Source organism: Pocillopora damicornis, chromosome 6 (assembly GCF_964200805.1).
Source record: "Pocillopora damicornis chromosome 6, jaPocDami1.2, whole genome shotgun sequence".
NCBI classification, from domain to species: Eukaryota; Metazoa; Cnidaria; class Anthozoa; order Scleractinia; family Pocilloporidae; genus Pocillopora; species Pocillopora damicornis.
In genome coordinates this window covers 5,078,439-5,103,693 of record NC_142675.1, presented here as the reverse complement: position 1 = coordinate 5,103,693, position 25,255 = coordinate 5,078,439, and the positions used below count along the sequence as shown (strand labels likewise).

Genomic DNA, 25,255 nt, shown 5'->3' with positions numbered 1-25,255 from the left:
AGTGCACTTGTTAAGTAGGAGATTCGAGCAGAATACCCCTATTACTATATAATTAGTTCATTGGCAAGTTAGCGGAAGTTGTTGCAGAGGGGCTGCTCTGAGTCGCGGATTTTGTTCTTACTGTGCTATGGGAAACGAAACTGGAGGAGCTTCTAGTCATGGTAGAGACATACGAAATAGATTTTAAATAGCCTAAAATTGTGGCCGGGCAGTGTTGAAATAATACAGGTTTATTAACACAGGTAACAAAACGACTCTCACGAAAACAGACAAAACCGCGCAAACCATGCACAGGGCTGCGATCTCTAGCCGTTTGGTCGTTAGCTGAGACGACAGATATTTTGCTTTAAGAGACTTAAAAAGAAATTCATCAAAAATAATAGATGGTGACTTACCCGCACACTCTTAACAGTAGACAACCGTCGATCGTAACAAAGATCATTCGTAATTTAGTTCCGACTTATGACTCATCTGCGATAGCATTTTGATTTTATGATTAATTAAATCTCAGACTCTTCACTGGCATGTGTAATTTTTATGTGATGGATCTGATAGGAAACAAGACAACGAGTGAGAAGACATTTTAAGCTCAAGTGAAATTGACAACTGTACAAAGTCCGCCTTTCTGCGCTAGCGAGATGACAGTAATTGGTAAAAAGTCCAGACTTTGTACTAGCTTTGACCAAACACAGACAATCACGTCCACTCTGACTCGATTTGTTATTACACTCGATAATAAATTTCGTTTGTAAGCAAAGTTTGATTTTTTGACAATAGCAAGTTAGCTGAGTGAAGTCTTCCTTCGATCAGTTGACAAAACGAACTGGTTTGACTGGTGTACCTATAGCTTATTTTCTCTAGTACCTCGCTATTACGGACCGGACTCTCGCTATTACGGACACAAAATCTCCCCCAGGTTGTCCGCAATAACGAGTGTATCTATAGGCTCGTGTGGCTCGGTAGTGGATGAAAGAACGAGGAATAATGAACATACGCGTCAAGTCTTTGGTGGTTTTACTAGTGGCTCGTTTGACTCGGCAGAGGATGATAGAACAAGGAATAATGGATGTGCATGTTAAATCTTAGGTCTAAATATGTGGTGGCTCGGTTGGCTTAGGGGTGGATGAAAGAACGAGGAATAGTCATTTAATGTGCGGTCTTAGGGCTATATAGCAACTTATAGCAACGAATTTATGTCTGGAAATTGCAGGTACGGTTGAACCGTGTGAAGGAAAAGCGCTAGTATTATCTAGCGACGATCAAAGTGCTTGTATTATCAAGTGACGATCAAAGTGCTTGTATTATCAAGCTACGATCAAAGTTCTTGTATTATCAAGCGACGACGAAAGTACTTGTATCAAACGACGATGCCTACATTAGGAGGGTTAAAAGACCTTAAAAGGATTACAACTCTGATGTACATCGGTTTGGAAAAACAAACATTGCATTTATGTCCGTAACGACGACCCTTCTGGTTTTTCAGAACAAAGGAAAAGCATAGAGTCGGACTTTATTCAGAGATGTCATCCCACTTTTTTCACACTTTACATCTCCATGTTATTCACCTTTTTGGGTCATGCATCATTAATAGATGCATTTGATCCAAAATTCCCAATATTTAATGTTAATCTGGAGATTAAGAAATTTGAAGTCTCGCTTTCAAGTGCTTGAATTTTTCAGAGGCCAAATCACTTCTCAACTGGCTCCGAACAAAAAACGGACCCACAGCTAGTTGCCCATTTACAAAATGCAATTTTAAGTTTTTAAGGTCATGGAGGCTTGGTGAGTAGAGAAACTGTGATCAGACACAATGCACGTGTCTTACTTTTCATGCTAAAAAAGAAATAAAAACAGATGAAAGATAATTTCATTATCACGACTTTCAGAAGCGTTAAGCCGATAATAATTAATAAAACCATCAAAATTAACAGCTTTCAAATGGTAATTTTTATATGGAAAAAGTTGTACGTGATGTAGCCAACTCTAGAGATTCTGCAAGCCAACCTCTTAAAGTGTGACCGAACACCCGACCGATTTCGGATACTTACGAAATTATTCGCTGCTTGATTGGTAATACCTATGAACTTCAGATAGAGAAATGACGAAACAAGTCAGAAAAGTCGGGGTATTTTCTTTCATTACCATCAATTGACTTGGAATTTTTATCGAAATATTTCAATTCCATTCATTTATCATACTCTTTGATTTAAAGAAACTTCACCTAATTTCTCCATCATATAGCATTTCCGTAATAATTACGAGAAACAACTGAAATTTGAAACTTTTTGCTAGAACATTTACCTCCTTTTCTTTAATAAATTCGAGCAGTTTCGTTAAGCCAGCATGGCGATCTTTTCCCAGAGGGCATAGGTACAAAAGAAAACAAAAATACGAGAAAAACTTCTATGTCTGACTGCTGTTAAGTTATACACCTGATAAAACACTCGCTATACTCCGCCATAGCTTTGTATAACAAGATGAATCACACTCATTTTGATTAGTTTTTACTAATGTTCAATTGGAGGACAGACTCCTCGTTGGCATCCCGATAATCAATATTTAAGTAGATAAACATTGCCGTGGGTCTCTTCAGTAGTAACTCACAGTGTCACATTAGGCTGTGCTTCGTGTGGCACGTTTTTGTTCTTACAACTTTCGTCTCATCCACAAAGATGTGGAAAACTTGAAATTACAAATTGCTGTTGTTGGCACCGACCATCTACAAATTTATTTCCTCTCTTCCCAAGATATGCAAATTATAACGTCTGCTTACTTCTGTATCGGACGCATAAATCAGTCAAAAACTTTTCTAGAAAAAGATGTAAGCCATTTTTCACGAAGGCCAAGGAAATATTATATTATAACCGGGTGAGGAATCGAACCTTAGTTCTTTTTTTTTTTTTTTTTTTTTTTTTTTCAGTGTAATCAAAAGAGTGACAGGATAGTTATAATGATCACACACATACGATCCTAAATAAATAAGTGAAAATTACCAATATCAAATGTGTCCTCCATTCATAATGTTTTTACAAACCTTTATTTAATTTCGCTTGCACTTTTAAATGTTTCTTACTTCATGGAGAGAGGCCGTCCAGTGAATCCACGATGCGTGAAGATTCAAGCATGGTGATCGCTGCATAAAATTCAACCAAAACACCTTGATGACATCTTTCTTTCAAATTTTTATAGTTTCAATTTCGAATTACGTCAGTTCAAATTGTTTCATTTTTAACCTTTTTTCCTATTTTGTTTTGATTGTGTGGTAACATACCATACTCTTTTTTTTATATATAAAAATTACTGAAAATATGTTTACTTTTTTATATGCTACTATTTTTGCGTGCAGAATGCCTACGCTATCTCTGTGGATATTTTTTGAAGACTTCTCAGTTGTCAAGATAACTGAGAAATGTTCAATTTGTTATGAATTTTTATTTCGTATGTTTTGCTTAGAAACACGGTTCTCGTCAAGACTTTCTTGTGATCAGAATTTTGGAAAATATGTTTACATGGTTAATTTATTGTTACACTGGATTACAGTGGGTGTCTTATGTAGCTTTTCCAATGTGTCTTTTCGAATCCAACTGACGAAACTCCCATATCTTGTCTCCTCATTCATTTATAATATTTACAGCCCTGGATCTTAAATCCCCAATTTCCTTGCCAAATAAATCCCAAATGTAAAAATCTCGTTATTTTCACTGACCCGAAAACGTATTTCAAATTTTAAATCTAAGATGGCCTTCGATGGTTATTTTACAAGTTCCATCATAGTTTAGATTCAAACGTGATTGTGGACACCTGATTCAGGGTAGTATTTAAACGCAAGCAGAACATGACAAATGCTGATCACCAAATAGAATAATAAAAGTCTCTTCCATATAAAAAAATTAAGGTAAAACATTTCCTCAAAATTTCCATTTTAGATGGATAACGCTTTGCTGGTGTAAACAAGAAATGAGGAAACCCAAATTAAATGAATATTTTGTGAAGTCGAACGCCAAAACACATATTGACAATGATTGTTGATCATAGGATTATATCTTCCGCTAATAATACCGCTCTTCTGACGTTACGTTATTGTCTCAAGTGCATCCATGTCTCGAGATACGCACAAGTAAAAGCACGAGCAAATTCTTTCATAAAAACCAGAGCGACAACAAGGATCTGCGCGAAGAAGCCTTTTATTGTGATAGAGTGCAATTGTGATTGTTTTGGTTTTGGTCAATTCCCAATTAACAACTGTGTACTTTATTCCCCAGGTTGAGTAAATTTAAAAACAACAATAAAAGCGGAAATTTTACCTTTAAATTTTGTTAATGACCAATCGGTCACCTTTATTGTTCCCAGTGAATGTCTTTGGGCCAAAATTTGCTGCAGCTCGTCTTCCGACAAATTTGCGAAACGTGCAACTTGCGAGTTTTTTTTTGGCTTCATTTTTGTTGCTTGTTGGAAAAGGACCTAAAAGGCTAGTGCCGATAGAAAAATTGGGCAGTTCTTCGCTGGTTTCTTCCATATTTCAAAGAGAAGGAAAACTGCACTGCAGCTTAAGGTAATTCGCTTGAAATTGTTCTACTATCAAACCTTTTTTTGAAACTTGGTATAATTAACATTCATGATATAAACAATAAAAATATCCAATAAAAAATGGGGTCACCGTGCTTGTTTACGCGTCAGCGGGCTCTTAAAATGGGTATTTTTACTGGTTGTGGGTTAAAAATTCGAATCACCTTCATACAGAATTTAGCCTTGGTAACTTGAAAGACACAAAATTTTATTTTGAAATTAAAGCTTCTTTTATTAAAATAAACAGTATTGCTTCATTTTACCTGTTTCTGATTGCCTGGTTGTGGGGATTTTGCACTTTTACGGACAGTTCCGTGGTTAGCTTGAAGTCCTCGCCTTAGTCAAAATACACCAAGTGTGGAACTATTTTCCAAAAAAATTCATGTTCTGTAATCAAAATGTTTTTCTTTTTCAAATATGTTCTTTATTAGACTGTTCTTAGCAAATGCCCGAAAAAAAAATCGGGTGTCACCGTGCTTGTTTCCTCACAAACTGCCGTGAAAGGTGGACATAGTTTTCAGATCACAGTCAAGATATAGAATTTGCGCGGTGGAGACTGGGACAAAACACAAAATGGCGCCCATCGTGTTCGAAGTCTGCTCTCGATATTAAGCTTGTTTTCGGTTGTTTTTATGTGTTTGATATTGCCAACACTGAAATTCATACTTGGGAAGATGCAAAAATAACAAAGAATGAGTTAAGTCAAGATTTGATGAGATTTTATAGTTATGAACCTTTAGTTGAAACAATTTTGTAGCGCTGGCGTTTTGTTAATATTCCAGTGAGCTAAGGTTCGATTTTGTTTGCTTTGGGGCAATAAAGGCTTGACAAAGAAACTTGAAGAAAAAGACTGTTGATCCTTATTCTTTGTATGTTTTCTTGTTTGGTTTCTATATACAGAAAAATGTGAATTCTTCACCCATCACTCTAACAAGAGTGATATATACAGTACAATGTAGTATACTCTGAAAAATACAAATTGTACTTAAAATTTGTAAATCTTCCGTGCAAAAATGATTTTCAAACTTATTACATTTTGTACACCTTTCATGCTTCAACATGTCACTAAATTAAGTTGATCCTCTTGGTCGTTGGTTCCACAGAATCGAATTGAATATAATATTAATATAGACCCTTTCAGAATTACTGTTTGCATTCTTGTTTGCAACTAAACCAAAAGAGTAAATATTAGTTTTACAAAACATTAATTGCAAAAATTGCAATCTTAATTTGCATTATCTATAAAGTACTGACATATTTGTGCCAGCACTCGCTTGTTTGAGGAGACTCTGGGTTTGTTGTCAAACCTCTCCATCAGAACTTGCTTCACCCCTTCTTCCTTGCCTCTTTGGTACACCACTTGTAAGTGATGGAGACCCAAATCCGAGCTTGCACACTTAATGGCCATTGAGGCAGAAATGTACTTCTCTCTAACTAATGGCTGTAGGGTATTAACCAGAAGATTCTTTTCTTTTAGGAGCTTCTGATAGGATGCCACCCATGAAACTTTGAAGCTGTGCTTTTGTAGCAGTTTGACATTTAGAAACTTGTTCACCAGCTGGTAGAGTGTTTGCACATCTGCAAGAGCATTGTGAGCTTCATAGGATTTACACAGAAGATCTTGTACAAGGTTTTCCTGGCTATGGGATTTTCTTTCAGGAAGCAATTCCCTGAATGCTGGAAGAGAGTCTGTAAAGCCAGAAACAGTTTTAGCTAAGTCATCCATGACTCCATTTTTCTCTGCTGCTTGCACCAAGAACCTGGCATCAAAAGATTTGCAATTGTGTGCAACTAAAATGCAAGGCATTCTTGATTTGAGCCAGTCAATGAATTTCTTCAGGGCCACATTAATTGCAAGGACATCAGTGATTGGCTTCCCATCATAAAACAGCATTCCTCTTTGGAAGGTGAGTTTGTTCACAGCAGATGCTTCTGCTGATATTACATGACAAGGCTTGACATAAATAGAGAAATCATCTTTACCATCTGTTGCTGCAATTTGTAGGATTTCAGCATCATTACCTGATGTCAACAAAGATAAACAAATTTTAAGATATTGTAATCCAATTATTACTTTACAAAGATATTGCAAGGAAAAATGTAATAAAAAAGCTTATTGCATCTATGCAGGTGATATTGGAAATAAAAATAGAACTAGCAATTACTGAATACCTGTCCTGCTAATTTGCATCTCACCTATTTTCTTTAAGAACAAGGCATGATAAAACAGAGGAATCTATGTGATGCAAATTAGCAGGATTAGTCTTCAGCAATCTAACAAAATAGGAAAAAAATTCCATGATTAAATATAATTATTCTCTAATGTGCAATTCAGAAATACCCTGCTAAGACAAACATGGCTATATTCACTTTGTTACTTTTTTGCTGAACTCCACCCTGCAAAGCTAATTACCCCTTCCAGATGTTTCCAAATCAAATATGATTGAATGATGGTCTTTGCTTAATAATACTTTCTCCATCTTTGAGGCTGGAGGTGGTGCTGGAATTTCCTGAGTGGCATTGTGTCCATCGAAGCCCATTCCAGAACTATATTGTTGTCCTTCTCTGTTCTCAAGCTGTTTCATCTTTTTCAATCACTTCTCTTTCTTCTCAATTACTTTTCTTCTTGTACTCTCTTGTTTTCTGTTTCTCTTTCAAATTCAGGATTCTCTTGTCCATTTTCCTTGCAAATTTTAAAGAATTCGAACCTGGCGACAGTTGTGTCTTCATAAAAGCCTAAAAGAAATTCACCTGTCTTAGCAAAAACAATAGTCTAAGCTATAGTAGAGTGTTTTTTTAATTTTTTTTGGTGACTAATGTTATGCAATAGGTACTGTTGGTATAACACTGAACACATTGGATAATGTTTCATGTTCAATGGATCTCAAAAATTGGGAAGTGTACAAAATGCTCATGATATTATATCTGCTCACCTGGGAAACATAAGAATGGCCTAAGTTCTTTTGGCCAACAGCACATGCAACCCGGAAGTTGTTGCTTTCGTTAGATCTGTAGTGCCTGATCTTTGGAGCTTTGCTTCCTATAGTGTTGTTGAGTGCTTCATTGGCCTGGCTCGACCCAAGGGGAGCTAGCTTCTTGGCATTTGAAGCATAAACCTAAATTGAAGAAGCAAATGGTTTTTATTTACTAAAATTTGGTATCTTATAAAGCTTGTGAAACTAAGAAAGAGGTTTATAGTCCCCAAACACTTATAGATTTATCCCTCGAAGTTATTATTTAGAATACAATCATAAGTACTAACATTATTTTCTTAGAGTTGTGTTTCTCTACTACATGTAAAATGGCGGGAATTGGGAATTTGTGAGGAGCAAGCTGTACCACCATACATGTACACTATACCTACTTCTATGATCTTTTCCAGGGACTGCCTCAAGTTTTTGTCTGTCAGATCCTTGCCATGGGGAAGGCCTCTGTGTTTGTAGGATGCAGGATTCTTCAAGTAGCCACACCAGTTGCCATAGGAAGAATGGTCACCATAAGCATGGGGCACGATAGACTTGAGACCATTTCGCACACCTTCTTCATCACCCTTATTCTGCTTTAGTGCATAACCAAAGCATCGCTGGAAATACCGTGTCACCATATCTGTCAGGCTTTTGTTTTGGGTCTTGATACGGTATAGTGAGCTACCAAAGGATCTTTTAGTATGGACTACATCTGACCATTTTTCAACCTCGTGCTCAACATTTTTCCTCACTTTGCTTATGGTGGATGAATCATCATCCCCAACAAGAACAGATACAACTGCATTTTTTTCTCCACAACTGTTAAGCAGAGTAAAACCACAAAAATAACATTTTTTGACATAAAAAGCAAGGGCATTCAAACTACATCTAGGCATTATCTTAAAGTACTTTCTTTTCTGAATTTTTAACATACCCGTAATAAAAAAATATAGGTGCATTTTTATGTTTGCTTTCTTGTCAAATTTTCAGCCATTATTACCAAAAGTGTGAGGTACTGTAAGACTCTCCACTGTTCATGGTTCAAGTATCATTACTGTAACACTGATATCATAAGAACAGATTCCACAAGTCTCTCTTTGGAGCAATAACACTGTGAATTCAACATATTAACAACTATTATTATAACTATTATTTTATTTTTATCATTACATACCTGGTTAGTAATTACCTTTTGACTAGATCGACACAAACATCAGCTTCCATAGCTTTTGATGAGCCTTCCCAGTTGAGCCTACAGTATGCGAGGCTTTTTTGATTGTCTGCTGGCAGTTTCACATGTTGCACACCTTTACAAAAGACATTATGGGTAAAGGTCCTGGGTAACACTTTCAAGAGGAGGCAAATATGGCTGCTGTAATATGTTGAATGATTCTGTACTTTTTGTGGTCAAATTGAAATAAAAAACATTGCTCTTGTTGTTTAAAGCAAGGTACTAGTAGTCAAAATATATGTATATACATTACCTTTTTGACCTTGAACCATAGCAAATCACCTTGCCAGTTTTTAGGCCAACCATGGAGCCAACACCTAATGGTGAAAATACGGATATATTTTATTTAATTAACTTTGACCATTGGCTGACACCAAAACTTTCAATTAGCTAAAGAACAATCCACGGAAAAAAATAACAGCTTTCTATGAAAATGCATACCCAAATGCACCCTTTTCAATTCTTTCAGATGTAGAATTTGCAGAGTACCTGTCAGGCTGTTGTGGGCTTTTCCCCTTTTTTGCCATCCCATGTCAAATGACGCTCCTATCGCCACATTTTCCTTTTCATTATCCTCTTTCCACAGGTTTGTTTCGCTTTCTAAACTTTCCAGACATGATTCCTTTGCCAACTTTTCAATTTGAGGCCCTAGTTCCCTCTCGCGAGCCTTCAGCGTGGACTCTCCATGTGATGTTACGTTGATAGATGACAACAACTCGTTTACGTGGGTAGGACCTATGCCTGCGTGTAGCATCCCTTTAAATATATCGATTCAACTGATTAAAAAATTGGCTAGATGTTAAACGGATGCTTTAATTGTGGAAAACAATATTTTTAGCAACATTTTTAGCTTCGTGTTTACATCAAAGATTGGTCTCCCTCGCGTTGCTCCGGTGCTACGGTGGGTCTTGTTTGTTCGACAGATATTTGTCTCTCCACACTCGGAATTTGAACAGCATACGTATAGTAGTGATCCTAGCCCAGACACTGTTTCTTTTATGCAGTTGGAGAGCCGTAGAGCTGCCCCACAGGCTTCACAGCCCCATTCCAAAGCCTCAGGGAGGACATTTAATTCTACAACTCGACGGCCGCGAAGTGGAAATCCACTGCAGACTTCCAGATCACGCACACTTTCTTCATTTTCTTGTTTTTTTAGAGCAGACCAGGAAGCTGTCAGCCGATTTGCGGCATTATTATTAATAAAAGCTTTCACTCTGCAAAAGCGGCTCTTATCTGTTCTTTTCACGCAAGCGGGAAGAACAGCTTCCATCTTGGATGTCGCAATTAATGTTATGCGCAGAAAAAGGTTGCGCAGTGCAAAACAAGGGAATCACCTTAAAAGGACGGAAACTCTGAAGCCAGGTAAAAAAAAATGCTCACGTCATCTTATTAACGCACGGGCGTGCGTAAACAAAGATTTTGTTCATAGCAGCTCAATGGAACTTATATAGGGCAAGCACGCGCTATGTTGTAATAGAGAATTGGTCCATGCTTAGCGTGCAAAAATCGAGGTATGGATGTACGTGGGAAGTTTGGAGAGCACGAGATACCTCTTTCTAACCGAGTTCGAGGGCCGCTCTGCACGCTACGGACCGAGTTTTTTTTGCTCCGATTTATGGCCCAAATCGAGCAGAAAAAACCAGGGTAGTACTTACAGCTAATAGTTATGTTATAAACCAACAAAATTTTCTGAGGTATCTGCATCTTGCATTGAAAGGAGACGTGAGATGGACCAAGTCCTTATAGAGTGGTTAATGACTCTACTGCTTATTCCAGAATTTTTGACGGCTTTGGAAATAAATTTGCCAAATGGTTCTTTCCTAAAGGACTTCTCATGTACCAAACTTCATCACCTGGTTTTGGTGGTGTTTACTGCAACGAAAAACGGTTTATTTCGAGAACAGTGACAATACTCTAACTCAGTTTGGGCGGGTCATGTTACTGATAAACCACCAAAATGTATGCTAAGACGTGTGTTTCACGCCACTCAACTCATTACCAAAGGGAGAAATGGAATCATTGAGGCTTGCCGTATCTGTATAGCATAAATATAACTACGCAAATTATGTATTGGAGATGATTCGGCATCAGAGCGAAGGGCCCCACTTTTCGCTATAAAACTTTATCGTGAAGGATCATGCAGCGGGATGCTGAATGAAATGACCTAATAATTGTGTTATTTACTTTATCAATAGGGTACTTTATGGTGCATTTCCACAACATTCGCAGTACTCATGATTTCTAGACAATCTATTTCCCTTTGAAAAGGCAATTTAACAGTTTTGTACTTGGTTACCAAGCCTTTAATTTGGAGTGAGGCTGAAGGTGACCTTGTTAACGTTGTGATAGAGATCAGCAGTTCGGACCATAACCATTTCTGGATATCGGTTTCGAGCTTTGTGATTGGGTGAGATCAAAACCAAAACAAAGCAAATTTGGCCGAGAGGTGCTGGAAACAAGAAGAAGCAGATTTTTTTTTTTTTTTTTTGTGGCGGCCATGTTGTAATGCGGTTGTAAGCTGAAAAAAATTCGCCAATAAGGACTGGACGTAAGATACCATTAAAAATATTCGTTTATTTCAAACATTCAACATGCATGTCCTCGACATTCTCGCATTCTGGAAGAGTAAAGCGGATTCTTTCTAGCACAAATTCTTTGTAACGCTGTGGTCCTTCCACCAAGAGCGTCACAGGAATAAAAGCTCCTCCGCCAGCCTGTTTGTATCTGGAGAACTTCTGGGTAGAGCTTGGCCTCGATGTTACTGTCCGTTCAACGTTGATTTCCCTATTTTGGGTTACAAGAAAACCAATTAAATAAGGTTCAACCAAATAACGCGCACTGATAACAATTGGGACGAGTGAGGTGTGAGATCGCGGAATCGGGACAATTTCATTTCTCTCCAGTATAGGTCGAGGAAAGACAATATCTTGCTTCTCTCCGATTTTAAATAGACATTATCAATTTCAGTCCATCAAGCCTTTACGAAAAAGTAACAGTAAAGCAAGAAAACAGTAACTTACCCTTCAATTCCTTGTTATTTTGCCACATCGAAGCAAAGCATGCAGCTGTATGTTTAGAAAGTGCTGAACCGTGCCGATCTGTTGCCCTTTGACATCTCCTAAAGTGTATGTCTTTCTCTGCGATCTACTGAAAATCTGGACTTCTCGTAGAGCCTCTGGAATGCGTTCCATTTCTCGTGGAAGAAGACAAGCCAGTGCATGCGAGTCATACGTGTTGTCGTCTTCACTTTGAATAACAAGCGGTGTTCCACGTGGAGCTTTGATCTTGAAATTATGATACCTGGAAAATAAACGCCAATAAATACATGAGTGGGATAAAATAAAATCAAGTAGTCACAATCTATATTAAGACGAATACACATGATCGAATTCAATGCAAGAGAATCATACAAGGTATTTTGCGCGCTATTGATCGATTCGCGGGAGAATCTAGGTCTCAGAACACTACAAATTCGGTCCTACAGCTTTTAGTCAGCAATAATATGTCCTTTACAATTACCCTTTGATTTGAACACCCTGTATAGAAAGTTTGTTAAGGTAATCACTGCAAAATGTGAAAGCACGAGCGGTGTTTCTAAACGAGTTTCACAATTACAGACAAGTCCCTTGTGGTTTTAGACGAAAATTTCACTCTCATCAGTTCGTTTAGTTAAACTCCAACCTTTGTTTCCGGAATGCTGTAATAGAGACACTTCGGCAAGGCTTTCCACCAATGTGATTTCTTTATTTTCATCTTCATGCCGTTCTTATCGCACATTTCCCGGATACGATACCTGAAGATGTGAGAGCTCAGTGAACGAATACCTCTTTGTTTTATGTTTGCCCGAAGGAGAACTTACTCGCTGGATAATCACATTTACGTGTTAAATCCGTGGTTTCCTGAAATTATTTTTTAGTGTGCATTCGCCTTGGCTGAATGAATCTCTCTGATGTCAAGATCGACATTGACTCGAAATTTCATCCAGAGCTCCGATTGAAAAGATTCTTTGTTTGTAGCACTGACCCAGGTCTTTGGCAGATTTGTGCCACAAAGACGACAAAGTGTCTCGAGATACTGAATGTGTTCATCCATGCTGTTGGCTTGATCTGAAATTCACAATGTAGGCTTATAAAGGTCCGATAAATAATTGTCCTTTTACTTTAAATTGGCCGGCCACAACGTATGGTTAAAATTTATGGTTTACACGATACTCCGATGGATCTGAACAAAGGAATCCGTCTGGTAGTTTGCACACTAACAGACTTTCAACATTTGTGCACTCGAGCAAAAACCTCGTGCACTCCATTGGAATTTTGACAAATTGGAAGAAAATTTATTCTAGTTTTTTAAAAGATTTTTTTTAGGAATCAAAAAAAATGTTGCATACCTGAAAACCTCAACTAAATAGAGGTTATTCCTCGATCGACCCTTCGCAACATGGACCTCCACCCGACTTTTCATCTGAATTTTTCCTTCACGTCATCGCGATCACCATCAGTTCTTTCCTTGTTGTGTGTAATTGCTTGTCTTCTGTAATTTTGCAAGGTTTCATGGGATATGGGTAGGGAACTAAGTCGCTAGGGCTCGAATAAAGTAATGAGTGAGTTTCCTCGATGTCCCACTACGACATCCATGTTGGTGACGTCATCAAGTATCCAGAAATGGTTATGGTCTGGACTGATCAGTATCTAGTTAGCATGATAACAAAGTAATTTGCATTAGAAAAGCAGCAGGGTTTGTATCATAACAAGGTCAACCTTAGCCTCACTCCTGTTCAAAATGGACAATTGAACCCGTATTCTTGCTCCAGCACGCAGATATCCTGCATTAAGAAGGAACTGGGAACTTTTTTAACTCGTTTGATAAGATATATCACAAACCTCAACCGACAGTAACTTATTTTGAGACGTAAACATGGATGTCCAGAAGTTTTCGTTGTACATCCTATTGTTTGTCGCTTATCTAGAAGAAACTTACCGTTCTGAAGGTCACTAAGGCAGATTGCAAGAAGTTACACCTTTGTACTCTTTTAAATAATTCATAAGTGTGCGGTTGACGTCGGATTAACAGGGTGAAACTTAATAGGTGTAGCCGTTTTTAAAAAAATATGTGGCTTGTGATAAAACAATCATGTCGTGCCAGAAGTTAACTAAATAAACAACAGGATTTGCACTTCTCGAAATTTTTTCAAAAGAACCAATACATTTCAGAGAGCTACAGTTCTGCATTGACTCAAGAGAACCAATTTCTGAATAACTACGTTCATCAATATACTTTAAAAATCATTAAAATGGCCCTCAGTAATACTAAGATCTCCATTTTGTATCCTTCGTATTTACGCTAACCAGCGCTTTCCATCTCCCATTATTTTGGCATTGCACCCTAGAAATGCTTTGAACCCTTTTATTTCGAAATCAACAGATTTCATCTGGCAGAAAGGGTATTAAAAGATTCTTTCTTTATTCGAGTGGATGGCATTGTTCAAATACAAGATAATTTGTACTCTCTTGTGAAATATAATTGCACCTTGTCAACTTGGCTCTGCTATCTGATTTTGGCATTGATGAAATGTTGACAAAAATATATCTATTCCCAAGCTGGGCTGCTACCTGATAAATTGGATTGCAGAGGCTAAGAATCAAAATAATAGATTTATGGTACTCTCAAATTATACTCGAACAAAGGCAAAGAGCGTTTAATTATTAAATTGTCTGCATACCTACTGAGAGAAATTCAAGAGGAGCTATTTGTAGAAGGTAAACATGATTGTCTCGAACTGATTTCGTGAAATGCTTTTCTCCTTCATTACCACTGAAAGCAACTGTAACATTCGCTTGCTAATCAAATAACACAAATTCCACAGACGATTCCCAACCAAAGACAACTGGCCCTCAATTGTCTTGGACAATTGGCACTTAATACGGTGCCGATTAATACAGGTTCATAGACAGGCTTAATTTGTTCCCTAAATACCCCACTAGCTCTAGATCTCTCACTTTGTAAGCATCCTGTTCTTGATTTTCTTGATCATCAGTGAAACACAAATTCAACTAATTTACATTGATTTCTGATGAACTGATTTCGTGAAAGGGGTTTCCCTTCATTACCATTACAAGAAAATATAACACTCTCTTGCTAATCAACTCACACAAATTCCACAGACGATTCCCAGCCAAAGACAATTGGGTCTCTATCAGTTTCTATAAACCAGTTTCTCGCCTGAGGGGGGGGATATTAGAACTATGCATCATTGCATGCAGGGATTTTCTATACATATCTTGTTATGAATAATCAAATAAAATAGCGTTAGCAACGTAAAAATATGTTTACATCTCTTCTTTTTACTTCAAAACTTTCTTCATTTTTCCTTCGACTTTGGCAATGGTCTCGTAGTGTCTGAGTAACTTCGTTAGTTGTCCATTGTATAACCTTCTGTAAAGATGCAATGACGGGGAAAACCAGCTTTTGAGAAAACCCACACAATCAGGAGACGACAAGACTCTTAGTTCTCTTCTTCTTTATCACATTTTCTATAACTGAACAAATTGTCTCTCTCTCTACAGCACCTTATTAGTGAGCATGTGGGTAATATGCTGAATGTCTTTGCAAAGTTTAACCCCTTGTTCAAAATTCTGACCGTGTCAAATGTATTTTTTATACAAGTTCACTAAACACATCCAAACATGACCACTGACGAATGTCAGAAACAAGCCTCAAAAATAGAGTCAGCACAAACTATATTGTTAATGTTAAAATTACGAGTTCGACCTTGCGGGCTTCTGAACTTGATAAGACTCGCACAACGACTATACAATAATTAGCTAAAAATTTTAAGATTGAAATTTAAAAAACTCAAAATAATGTACTCACACGACCAGACCAGTTCAGAAACAAAAATCCATGTTCGAGTAATCGAACAATTAGAAGATAAAGACAACAGTCAAACCTATCGTAAGGGGGTAAGACTGGCACAATCTTTGCATGCTTACCTTAAAAAAACCTTTAATCGTAATAGCACCTCACAACACTCTCTCTTTCTATGGAGGCCTTTTCAAAGGGAGGTCGCATCCAAAATATCCCTGTATTTACTTATTACTATTCAACAATTTAATCTACAAGAGCGGCTTTCAGAACATAGCAATCGGGAACTAAGAAGGCAGTGGCGTTCTGTGCATCGCAAATAAATTAACTGAACCGGTACCTTTGGCTAATGTGTTTTGGGCTCTAAAATGCGCAACTATAAATGAGACATAAAACCTTTATTTAAATCTCCAAGATTACACTCAAGTAGACCCAAAAGCCCTGATGACTACTTCAGCAAGAAACAATGACAAGGTGATACTAGAAAAACCAAATGTGCCTTTGTTCCAGAGGTACATCAGCGAGGGTTTGCGGACACATATACAGGTTATATTGTAGCTTCCATCCTCCCAATCACCCTTTCCTGCAATAAAAATAAAGTGCCTGCTTGGAGGGTTAAAAATGAAAGCGATAATTATTTTTAAAATCAGCTCCATCTTCATTTGCCAGAGGTATGCAATCGATGGCCTCTTTTAGGAATTTGATATTTGTTTCGTCGTGTTCACTGAGACGTTCCTTGTTTTGTATTTTTTTTTCGACCTCTTCTCTAACAACAATCGCGGTTATTTTCTTCACGGGAATTCTTATTTTTCTGGATAATCCAAAAATTGTATAGATGTTATCAATATTGGGAGAAAAATTAGGATGGCGAAAGAAAAAAAAAACAGCAACCAAGTCAACCCACAAGTATCGCCGGAATCGCTGGGGAGTCGAACTCAGGCCGGAACTACATGTGAGGAGGCGAGTGCTCTCACTCCACCTACTAAGGGTCTCCTCCCCTCCCCCCTCGAAAGTTTCTGATGAAAAATTCCGGCAAGTATATATTGCCGATCTTATCACTATGCTAAACTGGCTTGTAACGCAGCTCCGTATTTTAAGGCACCATGGGAAGGTCTGATGTTCAAATTCTTAACGAAGTCTCAGATTATTTTTTTCATGTTCCCAGCTGCTTGCTAGTTTTTAAATAAAGTGCATATTTTCTTATGAACTCTGTCGAGGGATTGCTGAGCTCCCCTTAAAAAACCCCTTTTTTTATGTTCTCATTTTGTCCCTATGACACTTGAAACTTAAAAAACAAAATCAACGCCCCATTACACAGAGCTCTCGCTTGGATTCCAGCTGAAACTACCATTGTGTGCTACAGAAATAAAGAAAATTTTGAGGGAACGATTGGTTAATATTGATGAGAAAATTATGAATAAACAAACCAAATTAGTATATAGCAGACAGGTGAATTGCAATTTTCGCGCGCGCTAATCAGCTACTTCGCTAATTAGAAGGTAATTTAGTGTTAACAACTGGGTTGAAAACGTAAATTAGCCACCGTAAAGAGTAAAAAAGCTGACGTTTCGAGCGTTAGCCCTTCGTCAGAGCGATTGACGAAGGGCTAACGCTCGAAACGTCAGCTTTTTTACTCTTTACGGTGGCTAATTTACGTTTTCAACCCAGTTGTTAACACTAAATTACCTTCTATACTCTCCCACCGACGCAGCACCACAGTTTCTTTAGAAACTTACCCCTTCTTACTTCGCTAATTAGCCAGATCGCTTATTAGCTAGATCGCCGGTAATGACTCTGAAATACCTCGTTTGACAACGACAACAACAAAAAATTTGCTGGATAGTTCTGAAAATTGAAATCTTTCTCTATACTCTTCTGAGATGTCCAAGCCCCTGAATATTAGCTTCATTTTCTCTTTTCCTTTTCAGTTGTTTTTCTTTTTTTTTGTTTTTTGTTCAAGATTGTATTATTTCAGAAAAAATCCAGACGAAAAGAAAGAACAAATATTACAACCTTGAGAGAGATCGTGTGGCCAAGTGGTTAGCGCGCTCCACTCTAAACGGAATGAGACGATTCTTGGTCCATAAGCATTTCTTTTGATTTAATTGTGTATGTCATAACCGAAGGCTCTTCAAGTCACCTTTCAAAACAGCTAATTATAATCTGAAATAGTTAAAATTAAATTATTATCGCGAAAACGGTATGCATATACACGGAACGGTTCTTGTCGAAATTTAGTTGCAATTATCAATTTCTCATGAAATTACTCGGATTACTACAATAGCTTTTATGAAACCGTATATAGGTGTTTGTATTATATTATACAATTAGAAATACGCAAATCCGTTTTAAGCGAGTTTTTAACTTACAGTTACCAAATAAGTAATAAAAGTTTCATGTCATGAGAGAGATTATATTCTTGTTTCTTTCTGGATTGCTTCATCTTCAGGTGGCAAGACGGCATCTGATGTTTTGATGATGAGACTTGAAGGCAACCGGCTGCTTTTTCTACTGACGATCCTGGTAAATGCCATATTTATCTTGGTGCTCAGAAAAATGTACAGCCATGGGTTAACGGCGCTATTAGCGTGTCCAAACCAAAAACACACAAAGCTGACAATCAGCTGTATATGTAGGTAAGCCTTAGATGCGTGAATCACTGTCATCACGTGGACCACTTGTGGTGGGAGCCAACAAAGGGCAAAGGCACAGGTAACAATAATGAGCATCCGAACCACTCTTCTCTTGGAGGTTTCCAGTTGCGCTCGATTTCCTCTAAAAGTATTCACTCCAGGTGCAACATGGAACCATAAATTCCATGCAGTTATGGTATACAGGAAAGAAATAACCGCCAAGGGGATGAGATAGTTGACGACGAAAAGGAGGAGGTATATTCCTCGAAGAGCCCTATCTGGATCACCCAAGATGTAAACAGATAGCATGCAATAGGAAGAATTATTGTAGTCCTCCACAGTTTGAATAACAAGGAAAATGGACATGGAGACCAGTGACGCGATCCAAATAAATGGAACGGTTAGTTTAGGCTTTCGAAACCAAAGATGGCGGCGGAGGGGATGAACGATGGCATAGTACCTGTCGATCGCCATGAACGTCAAACAGAGGATGGATGCTGTTAAAGTGACATAGCCAATGTATACAACGCCTTTGCACATGACTTTTCCAAATACTCCCGGGATCATCCAGACACCGTCTGTATATATTACGGAAATCGACCAGGGCATCACTACCAAGGTTACAAGCAAATCAGCGACGGCCATGTTGACGAACATAAAGCTTGTCAGTGATCTGACTTCAGGCTTCTTCCACACGATGTAGATGAGGAAACTATTCCCTGCAAACGCTACGAGCATCGTGATGGCGTAGAGGACTGTGATGATCCATTCGGTTTCTGGTTTCATCTTTAGTTGTTGTTTTTCTGTTGCTAAAGTTGAATAAGATAAAACTGTTATTACTGAATAAATAATCAGTGAATGGAACAACCATGGCCTCCTAAAATCTTACTCGATACCAACCTGGGGTGTGGTGAGAGGAATCGATTGTGAATTCAAAGGAAACAAATTTTTTTTTTAATTTCTTTTTTATTTTAAACTAAGTTCACTTTGGTTGAGTCGATGATATTTCGGGACGTCACTGAAGCTGTGAACAGGAACGGAAATACTGGAAACAGGAAAAGGAATGCAGCAGGGCATTTTAATTTTCTCCGTAAATAACCCTTGTGAAAAAATCTTAGTATTGAAGTGATGGTTAAGCATTTCTGCATAGAAGTATTAAATATTCCCATTCTTAAAATATATAAATACTGGTCTTTGTTGTTGGTTTGCTTTTATGTCGAAAGCGTTTCTTATTTGTCATCTTCTCATTTGTTTTCCGTCCCGGTGGATACAGATAACTTTCAGAAATAGTTTTTCTTATTAGTATTTTCAAATTTTCCTGACGGTTCCTACATTTGTTCGTATAATACCAATAACGAAAATTATCAGAAACAAACGATAATAATAACATAATATTCGTTATAATAAAAAATAACACCAAAGATAATGTATGACATCTTATTGAAGACACTGTTGGCGCATGTATATAACTATTTTTGATGGACTGTAAGGTTATTAGTATTAGTTTGCAAACAGGAAATCAATCTGCCTATATATTCGCCTTACAAAGTCAACTTGTTTCCCTCCAAGTTATTATGAGTTAAGAAGCGTTGAACGTCTCATGGCAATTCAACGTACCTGCGATAGAATGCACTGAAGTCCGCTGTCAGCAAATAGACTTGTAGCCTCTTAGTACTAAAGGAAGATTGAAAAAAAGGAAAAATTTACATTTCAACCGCACTGATCCAAGCGTTTTTTTCAGGTTGATCTAAAATAAGAAACACGGTATACCTTTGGAGATCGATAAGGTTGCTTCCCCTGTCCAACGGTTTGAGAATTCAGTGGCTCGAGACTGAGGAACCTTGGTGAACTAAAGAGGTTATTCCTGATCACTTCTGTTTTTAACCATTTCAAAATTATTTTTTATGAATATTAATGCGGGTCTCGATGGCATCTCTTCTTGACAGCCGGACAGGAATATCAGACATAAATGTTTGTATGTGGGACTTCTCAAATGGATCTCAAATCCAACATGCCTCATATTAATTTCCAAAGCACATAAACACGGGCTTACGTCTTCCGCTTTAAAGAGCAAAAAAAAACTACTTAGAGCTCAGTCAAGATGTCAAACTTATGAACACCATTTATAAGTTATTTTTTCTTCAAAGCGAGCATTATATGATAAATGTGTGTCGGGTTACATAGAAGCATAGTATTTTTTTAAACCCATCATATGTTGAATAAGGATAATTATTCATTTACCATCGAATTAGGACATGTCACATGTCATTTACAGTCCGTTTCTATAAGTAATCCCATTTTGCTTCAGATCTCCTCGTTGATTTTAATTCATAAACTTGAGTATAAAAAAAAAAACTAACAAACAAGAAGGAAACTCTCTTTACGTTCCAAAATTCAATATTTACTCCAAAAAAGAGATTTTGTACTTTCTCGCGAGTCTTAAGGCAGGTGCTCCATATTTTAAAACTCATTTTAGTGAGTAATTAGCCACGTGGTCTCACGAACAGCGTGACGAACAAAAGAGAAAGTTGCCTTCGATAGAATGAACAATTTTAATGTAGGAAAATGTATGAAAGTGAAGGAAGTCTGGGGAAATTGCGAAATTATGTTCTACGTATGTCATTGTACTTCTTTGTGAATTTGTCGGTTTGTTCTTGATCATGAGCAGCTGTGAATCAATGGCAGACCTACCGTGGGCTCTATTAGTTCGACAAAAAATAATGCACTGTGCAAATAAAACGCAGTTAAGTGCAATAAAAAAATGATAATTTAACTTTAAGTCAACGGCGTCTTGCAACGTAAGGCTTGTTATTTAGAATTCTATGATGGTTGACCGTAGCAATGCGCAGAAAATGGAGACAAATTCCTCATAACTTTGTTTCCCAACAGTGTGTTTTCATAGCCTGCATAATCATGGGAAAGCACACGCCACATTTCGGATCACTTTAATGTCAAAATTCCGTTATGGAACCGTCGCCTTCAGGTCAATTTTATTTTTACTTCATAGCCCTCTTATCGAAGTTTAATTGCATGCAAATGATCCCACGTATTTTTGACAGATTCATAAAAATGAAATAATGAGACGGCTTTGCAATGCGCGCTGTCATGCTGAAAGGGCGGACGATGAATTAAGTTTATTTGCAGAAGAATATATGCTTGAAGCGAAGCAACCACTGGAGTAAAGTCCACGCCAGAACCAAAACTATAAATTAATTTGTATAAATTTTCTTTGCGCCATATTGATTTTTATTAATGGAAATCCGGCATCGATTTGCTGATTTAGTCTTCGATAAAACGCGGTAGTTTAACGCCCCTAAAGACAGTGCCCGAGTAAATACTTGTTTAATAGAGCACAAACGAAAAGCTCTCTTCCATGAATTAATTGATATAGTTTCCTATCGTTGTTTCTTTAATTTGACTTCAACAATCTGTAGTCAACTTTGGCCTTTATGTTTAAAGGTGCAGTATATTTCCTCAAGAGTCTCTATCAGCCTAACTGTTGATTAAATAGTTGAATTTATGTTTGATGGATGGTGCATTGACAGGGAATAAGAATAGTGCTTTGATGCGGCGCTTTGCAGCTTTACATTTCCTAAACATTCAAGTTTAGGAATACAGCCTTTTTTTCAGTTTTCGTTAAGATCATGTCGCATTGATATCAAAAGAAGCAGCCAGAATAAAAGTTTTTTGTGTGGCGCTATACAATAAGGATAGAAAATGCTTTTTTGAAAAATTATCTTCAAAACCAGCATCTGCGAAATAATTTGACACTGAACAGCTGGAACCACCCAATTATTTATCTTCAGCTTTTTTGACGACAAAAACGTACGCAAAGTTTCTTTGCTTTCTATTTAGGCACAAAAGAGAAAACTTGGCGAGAACTAAAGCTAATTCACTAAAAAAAAATTCTGCATCCACACTCTTTGTTCAGATGCAAATTGACATAGGATCTATAGCATAATAATCTATCTTACAAGAGCCATTAAGAGAGTGTCTCTGTAAGAGCGATCCGGTCGATTTTGGTTGAGACAAGGATTTCGCTCGTTTCTTGTGTGTTGTAAGACATTCATGTACCTATACTAAAACCACAATCAGTTTGATCGGATCTCTTTATTTTTCAGAGTTTTACGGAAATTAAATTCCAATCGAGCGAAGGCTTGTCGTAACACTTTTCAAGACTTTAATTTCATACAACTTTGGAGGACAATTTACAAAAAAATACGGAACTCAGCAAAAAACAAATACCCCAGCCATGTATATTAACTCTATCTTATCTATCGAGGCGACTTTCGTAAACATCACGTGTCAATCAAGGAAACAGGAAGACTTGAATGACACCTTATCGGTTCGGCTAAATCACACACGCCAAAACCGATCAAATTCAAGGTAAATTTTTGAAAAAGTGAGGCGTTCTTAACTGATCCAACTAACATAACTAGGAAGTAGGTGCCATAGAAAAGGTAACTACAGAAAAAAACTTTGCGGCCCGACCATTACGAGAACTTTATAACTCCGTGAACTTACGTAATTTTCGGCAATCTTTAAGTTTGGCCGCCATTTTGAGGGACTTGTCAACATGAAGCGTAACCGATATAAATCAAGCAGGTAAATCTAAAACCCTCAGAAATACATACCAAAGCAATTCCAATGAACTTTACTTTCAATTCAAGCGGCAAAATTTGAAATTGTTCGTTAAACTTACCATCCCCATGCGACCATTTCTTTCAACAATTCAAACACTACAACTAGTGTTCGAATTCCCCTCGTCGATTCCACCGCAAGAAATAACCCGTGCCACCCAAGCTTGGACTCGAATGTGAAGTACGAATCAAATAACATAACTGCTTCATCTTGGCGGCAATATCACGCTGATATTTTGATTTTCCGATCGACAAGAACGGTGATCAGGAATCGATCGGTTTGTTTACCTCATAAACGTGACCGCTGACCAGCCGCTGAGTGAAAACAGCAAAGCGCGGGGTGGCGTGGGTGGCTGGCTTATCGTCATAAGATATTCGAATACATGCTCAAAAAGCTCTAGGACTATCAGTCTAAACAGTGAAGGCATGCTTTGTGGTACAGACAACTTTTATTTTATTTTCATAACTTTCTCCTTTAAATTAGAACTGGTATTAATTAGAATTATTAAATAGAGTTATCAATGTATTTTTAACCGGGTACCTATATAACCTTTTTGCTTGTCATCAGTGGTATAAAATAAGAACTTTTATTTATGCCTCATTGCACGGAATGAACACTATACTTAGAATGTTTGCTCTAAGTAATTTTTTCTGTTCCCAAGAATGTATGCAAAGTGATAGAGATTGATTCCGCTGACACGTTCTTTTAAGTTATGACGCGTGCAGATTTTTTATATCAAAAGTCGCACGTGCAACACACCGGAATTGAAAATTCGCCGTAAAATCGCACGAACCTTAAAATGAGTGTAGGCGACTTTGACTTCTGGCGAGATTGATTGGATGGTTCAAAGGACCCCCTGAGATTTTTTTCAGGACTATAACTGAGATTTGTTAATAACTATGATAATCGTCATCATTAGCGGACGGTGCTTTTTGCCCATTGTTGTCATCATTATCGTTATCACGCCGGAAGAAGTATAAAGCCGGCATGTCGCCATACCTAGCTACACAGAAAATTGTTGACTCTTTTGCTCCCCTTGGATCCTGGAAACTGTTACTATTAAGACGATCAACAAGAAAGCCTTTATAATTATTGAAACTTTTGATTAACAGAATGTAAGAAAAAATCGGTGGGGAGAGTTTTTCGCGTATCTTATAATCTTAACGATAGTTTTAAATAACAAGTAACAATTAATTCAATTTACCTTAGTTGTCTCGTGTTTAAAAGTGGCGTTTTTGGGGACCGTAGATTCTGATTCTTCTTGTCTCAGCCAAGACTCACCATCATCAACTTTTTTCTTGTGCTTCTTACGGCATGGGACATAGAGAGCTGAGGTAAGCGAATGCAAATTTCTTAGTTAAAGTAAAGCCCAGTAGCATCCATCAGGAATTAAAAACCGACATGCACTGTTTACTTTTATTATTCGTAATCAAATAAGGGGTGTTTTAGTCTGCATATTTAATCATATTGGTTAATGAGAATCATACAAACTGAGGAAAACTGACCACAAATAATTGTGAACCGTACGTATGAGTAAGTATATTGCGTTTTCAGGTGATTTGATCTTCTACAAAAACATTATTGATTATCAACCGAGCAACGTTGTACATATTTCCATCTGTAATAAAAAGCACTTACACATAGATCTATTTTTTCAACGTGATGTGTATTTAAGTACCCTTCATCTGATAAAGAATTTCTTCTCTTTTCGAGCAGATATGTCACGTGACAAAAATAGATAACAGAAAATGTTACTGAAGACCATCTGATTCAACTGGAATAATAATTCCAAATAGCTTTTTAATGTCCTGAGACATATGCAAGGGAATTACATCTCTGCCTTGGATACACTTCCTGACACCATCATGATCAGGATACTGACATGTCACCTTTTCACTTCTCCAAAACTTCCCCAAAGTGTGGCGATGCCTATAGCAAATCCACATTTTTTTATTTATCCTCCCGAGCGGGGTGAAATACGCCAATCCTTGCCAATATTAGCTCATTTTCACTTAAAAACCTCTTTAGACAAGTGGCAGCTTATCAAATGATGTTTTACTTCGTCATCGCATTCAGACAGTCGTACCAAACCACTTAAGCCACACGATGAACCAAAGTTTTTCCATCTTTGCTATTCAAAAAGCAGTCCTGAGACATAACGAACGTCTCGCTAATGAACGACTTCTTCCTGTACTCGTAATTGTTTCCAAAGCGATACAAGTGCGGGAGATCTAAAGGAACTCACTATAACTTTGTATATTCGATACGATTTCAATTTCCGCTTCAAAAGAGAAGCCTACTGTGATTCGTGAGTGGTCAGTGGTTACGCTCGTGAGGTAAAGAAGGGGTTTGTGACT

General features: G+C 37.5%; 3 protein-coding genes, 2 long non-coding RNA genes and 1 pseudogene across 7 annotated transcripts; 1 reads left to right on the top strand and 5 right to left on the bottom strand.

Moving 5' to 3' along the window:
- Positions 1–5,637: 5,637 nt before the first annotated feature.
- LOC113676354 (maternal protein exuperantia-like) lies at positions 5,638–7,151 on the bottom strand. The gene is made up of 2 exons (XM_089210365.1): positions 6,980–7,151; positions 5,638–6,588 (listed from the first exon to the last, which is right to left on the bottom strand). Exons 1-2 carry the CDS (start codon positions 7,149–7,151, stop codon positions 5,792–5,794), a joined length of 969 nt encoding a protein of 322 aa, XP_089066491.1. The 3' UTR covers positions 5,638–5,791.
- On the top strand, positions 6,333–8,977 carry LOC113676355 (uncharacterized). The gene is made up of 2 exons (XR_016187916.1): positions 6,333–6,473; positions 7,949–8,977. It is a non-coding gene; the product is annotated as an uncharacterized LOC113676355 (long non-coding RNA).
- On the bottom strand, positions 7,164–8,491 carry LOC113666917 (uncharacterized). Its single transcript, XM_089210366.1, has 3 exons — positions 7,931–8,491; positions 7,500–7,682; positions 7,164–7,302 (listed from the first exon to the last, which is right to left on the bottom strand). Exons 1-3 carry the CDS (start codon positions 8,489–8,491, stop codon positions 7,177–7,179), a joined length of 870 nt encoding a protein of 289 aa, XP_089066492.1. The 3' UTR covers positions 7,164–7,176.
- On the bottom strand, positions 8,718–9,517 carry LOC149043589 (uncharacterized; annotated as a pseudogene). Its single transcript, XR_016187915.1, has 3 exons — positions 9,253–9,517; positions 9,017–9,080; positions 8,718–8,839 (listed from the first exon to the last, which is right to left on the bottom strand). The product of XR_016187915.1 is annotated as an uncharacterized LOC149043589 (transcript).
- Positions 9,518–11,317: 1,800 nt separating this feature from the next.
- On the bottom strand, positions 11,318–13,192 carry LOC149043588 (uncharacterized). Of its 2 annotated transcripts, XR_016187914.1 has the most exons (3): positions 13,151–13,192; positions 12,445–12,556; positions 11,318–12,063 (listed from the first exon to the last, which is right to left on the bottom strand). It is a non-coding gene; the product is annotated as an uncharacterized LOC149043588 (long non-coding RNA). The 2 variants fall into 2 exon arrangements; XR_016187913.1 differs by lacking the exon at positions 13,151–13,192 and having other exon boundaries at positions 12,445–12,699.
- A 4,843-nt stretch (positions 13,193–18,035) lies between these two features.
- On the bottom strand, positions 18,036–19,055 carry LOC149043587 (G protein-coupled receptor 83-like). The gene has a single exon (XM_089210364.1). The coding sequence runs from the start codon at positions 19,041–19,043 to the stop codon at positions 18,036–18,038; it is 1,008 nt and encodes a 335-aa protein (XP_089066490.1). The 5' UTR covers positions 19,044–19,055.
- Positions 19,056–25,255: the final 6,200 nt, after the last annotated feature.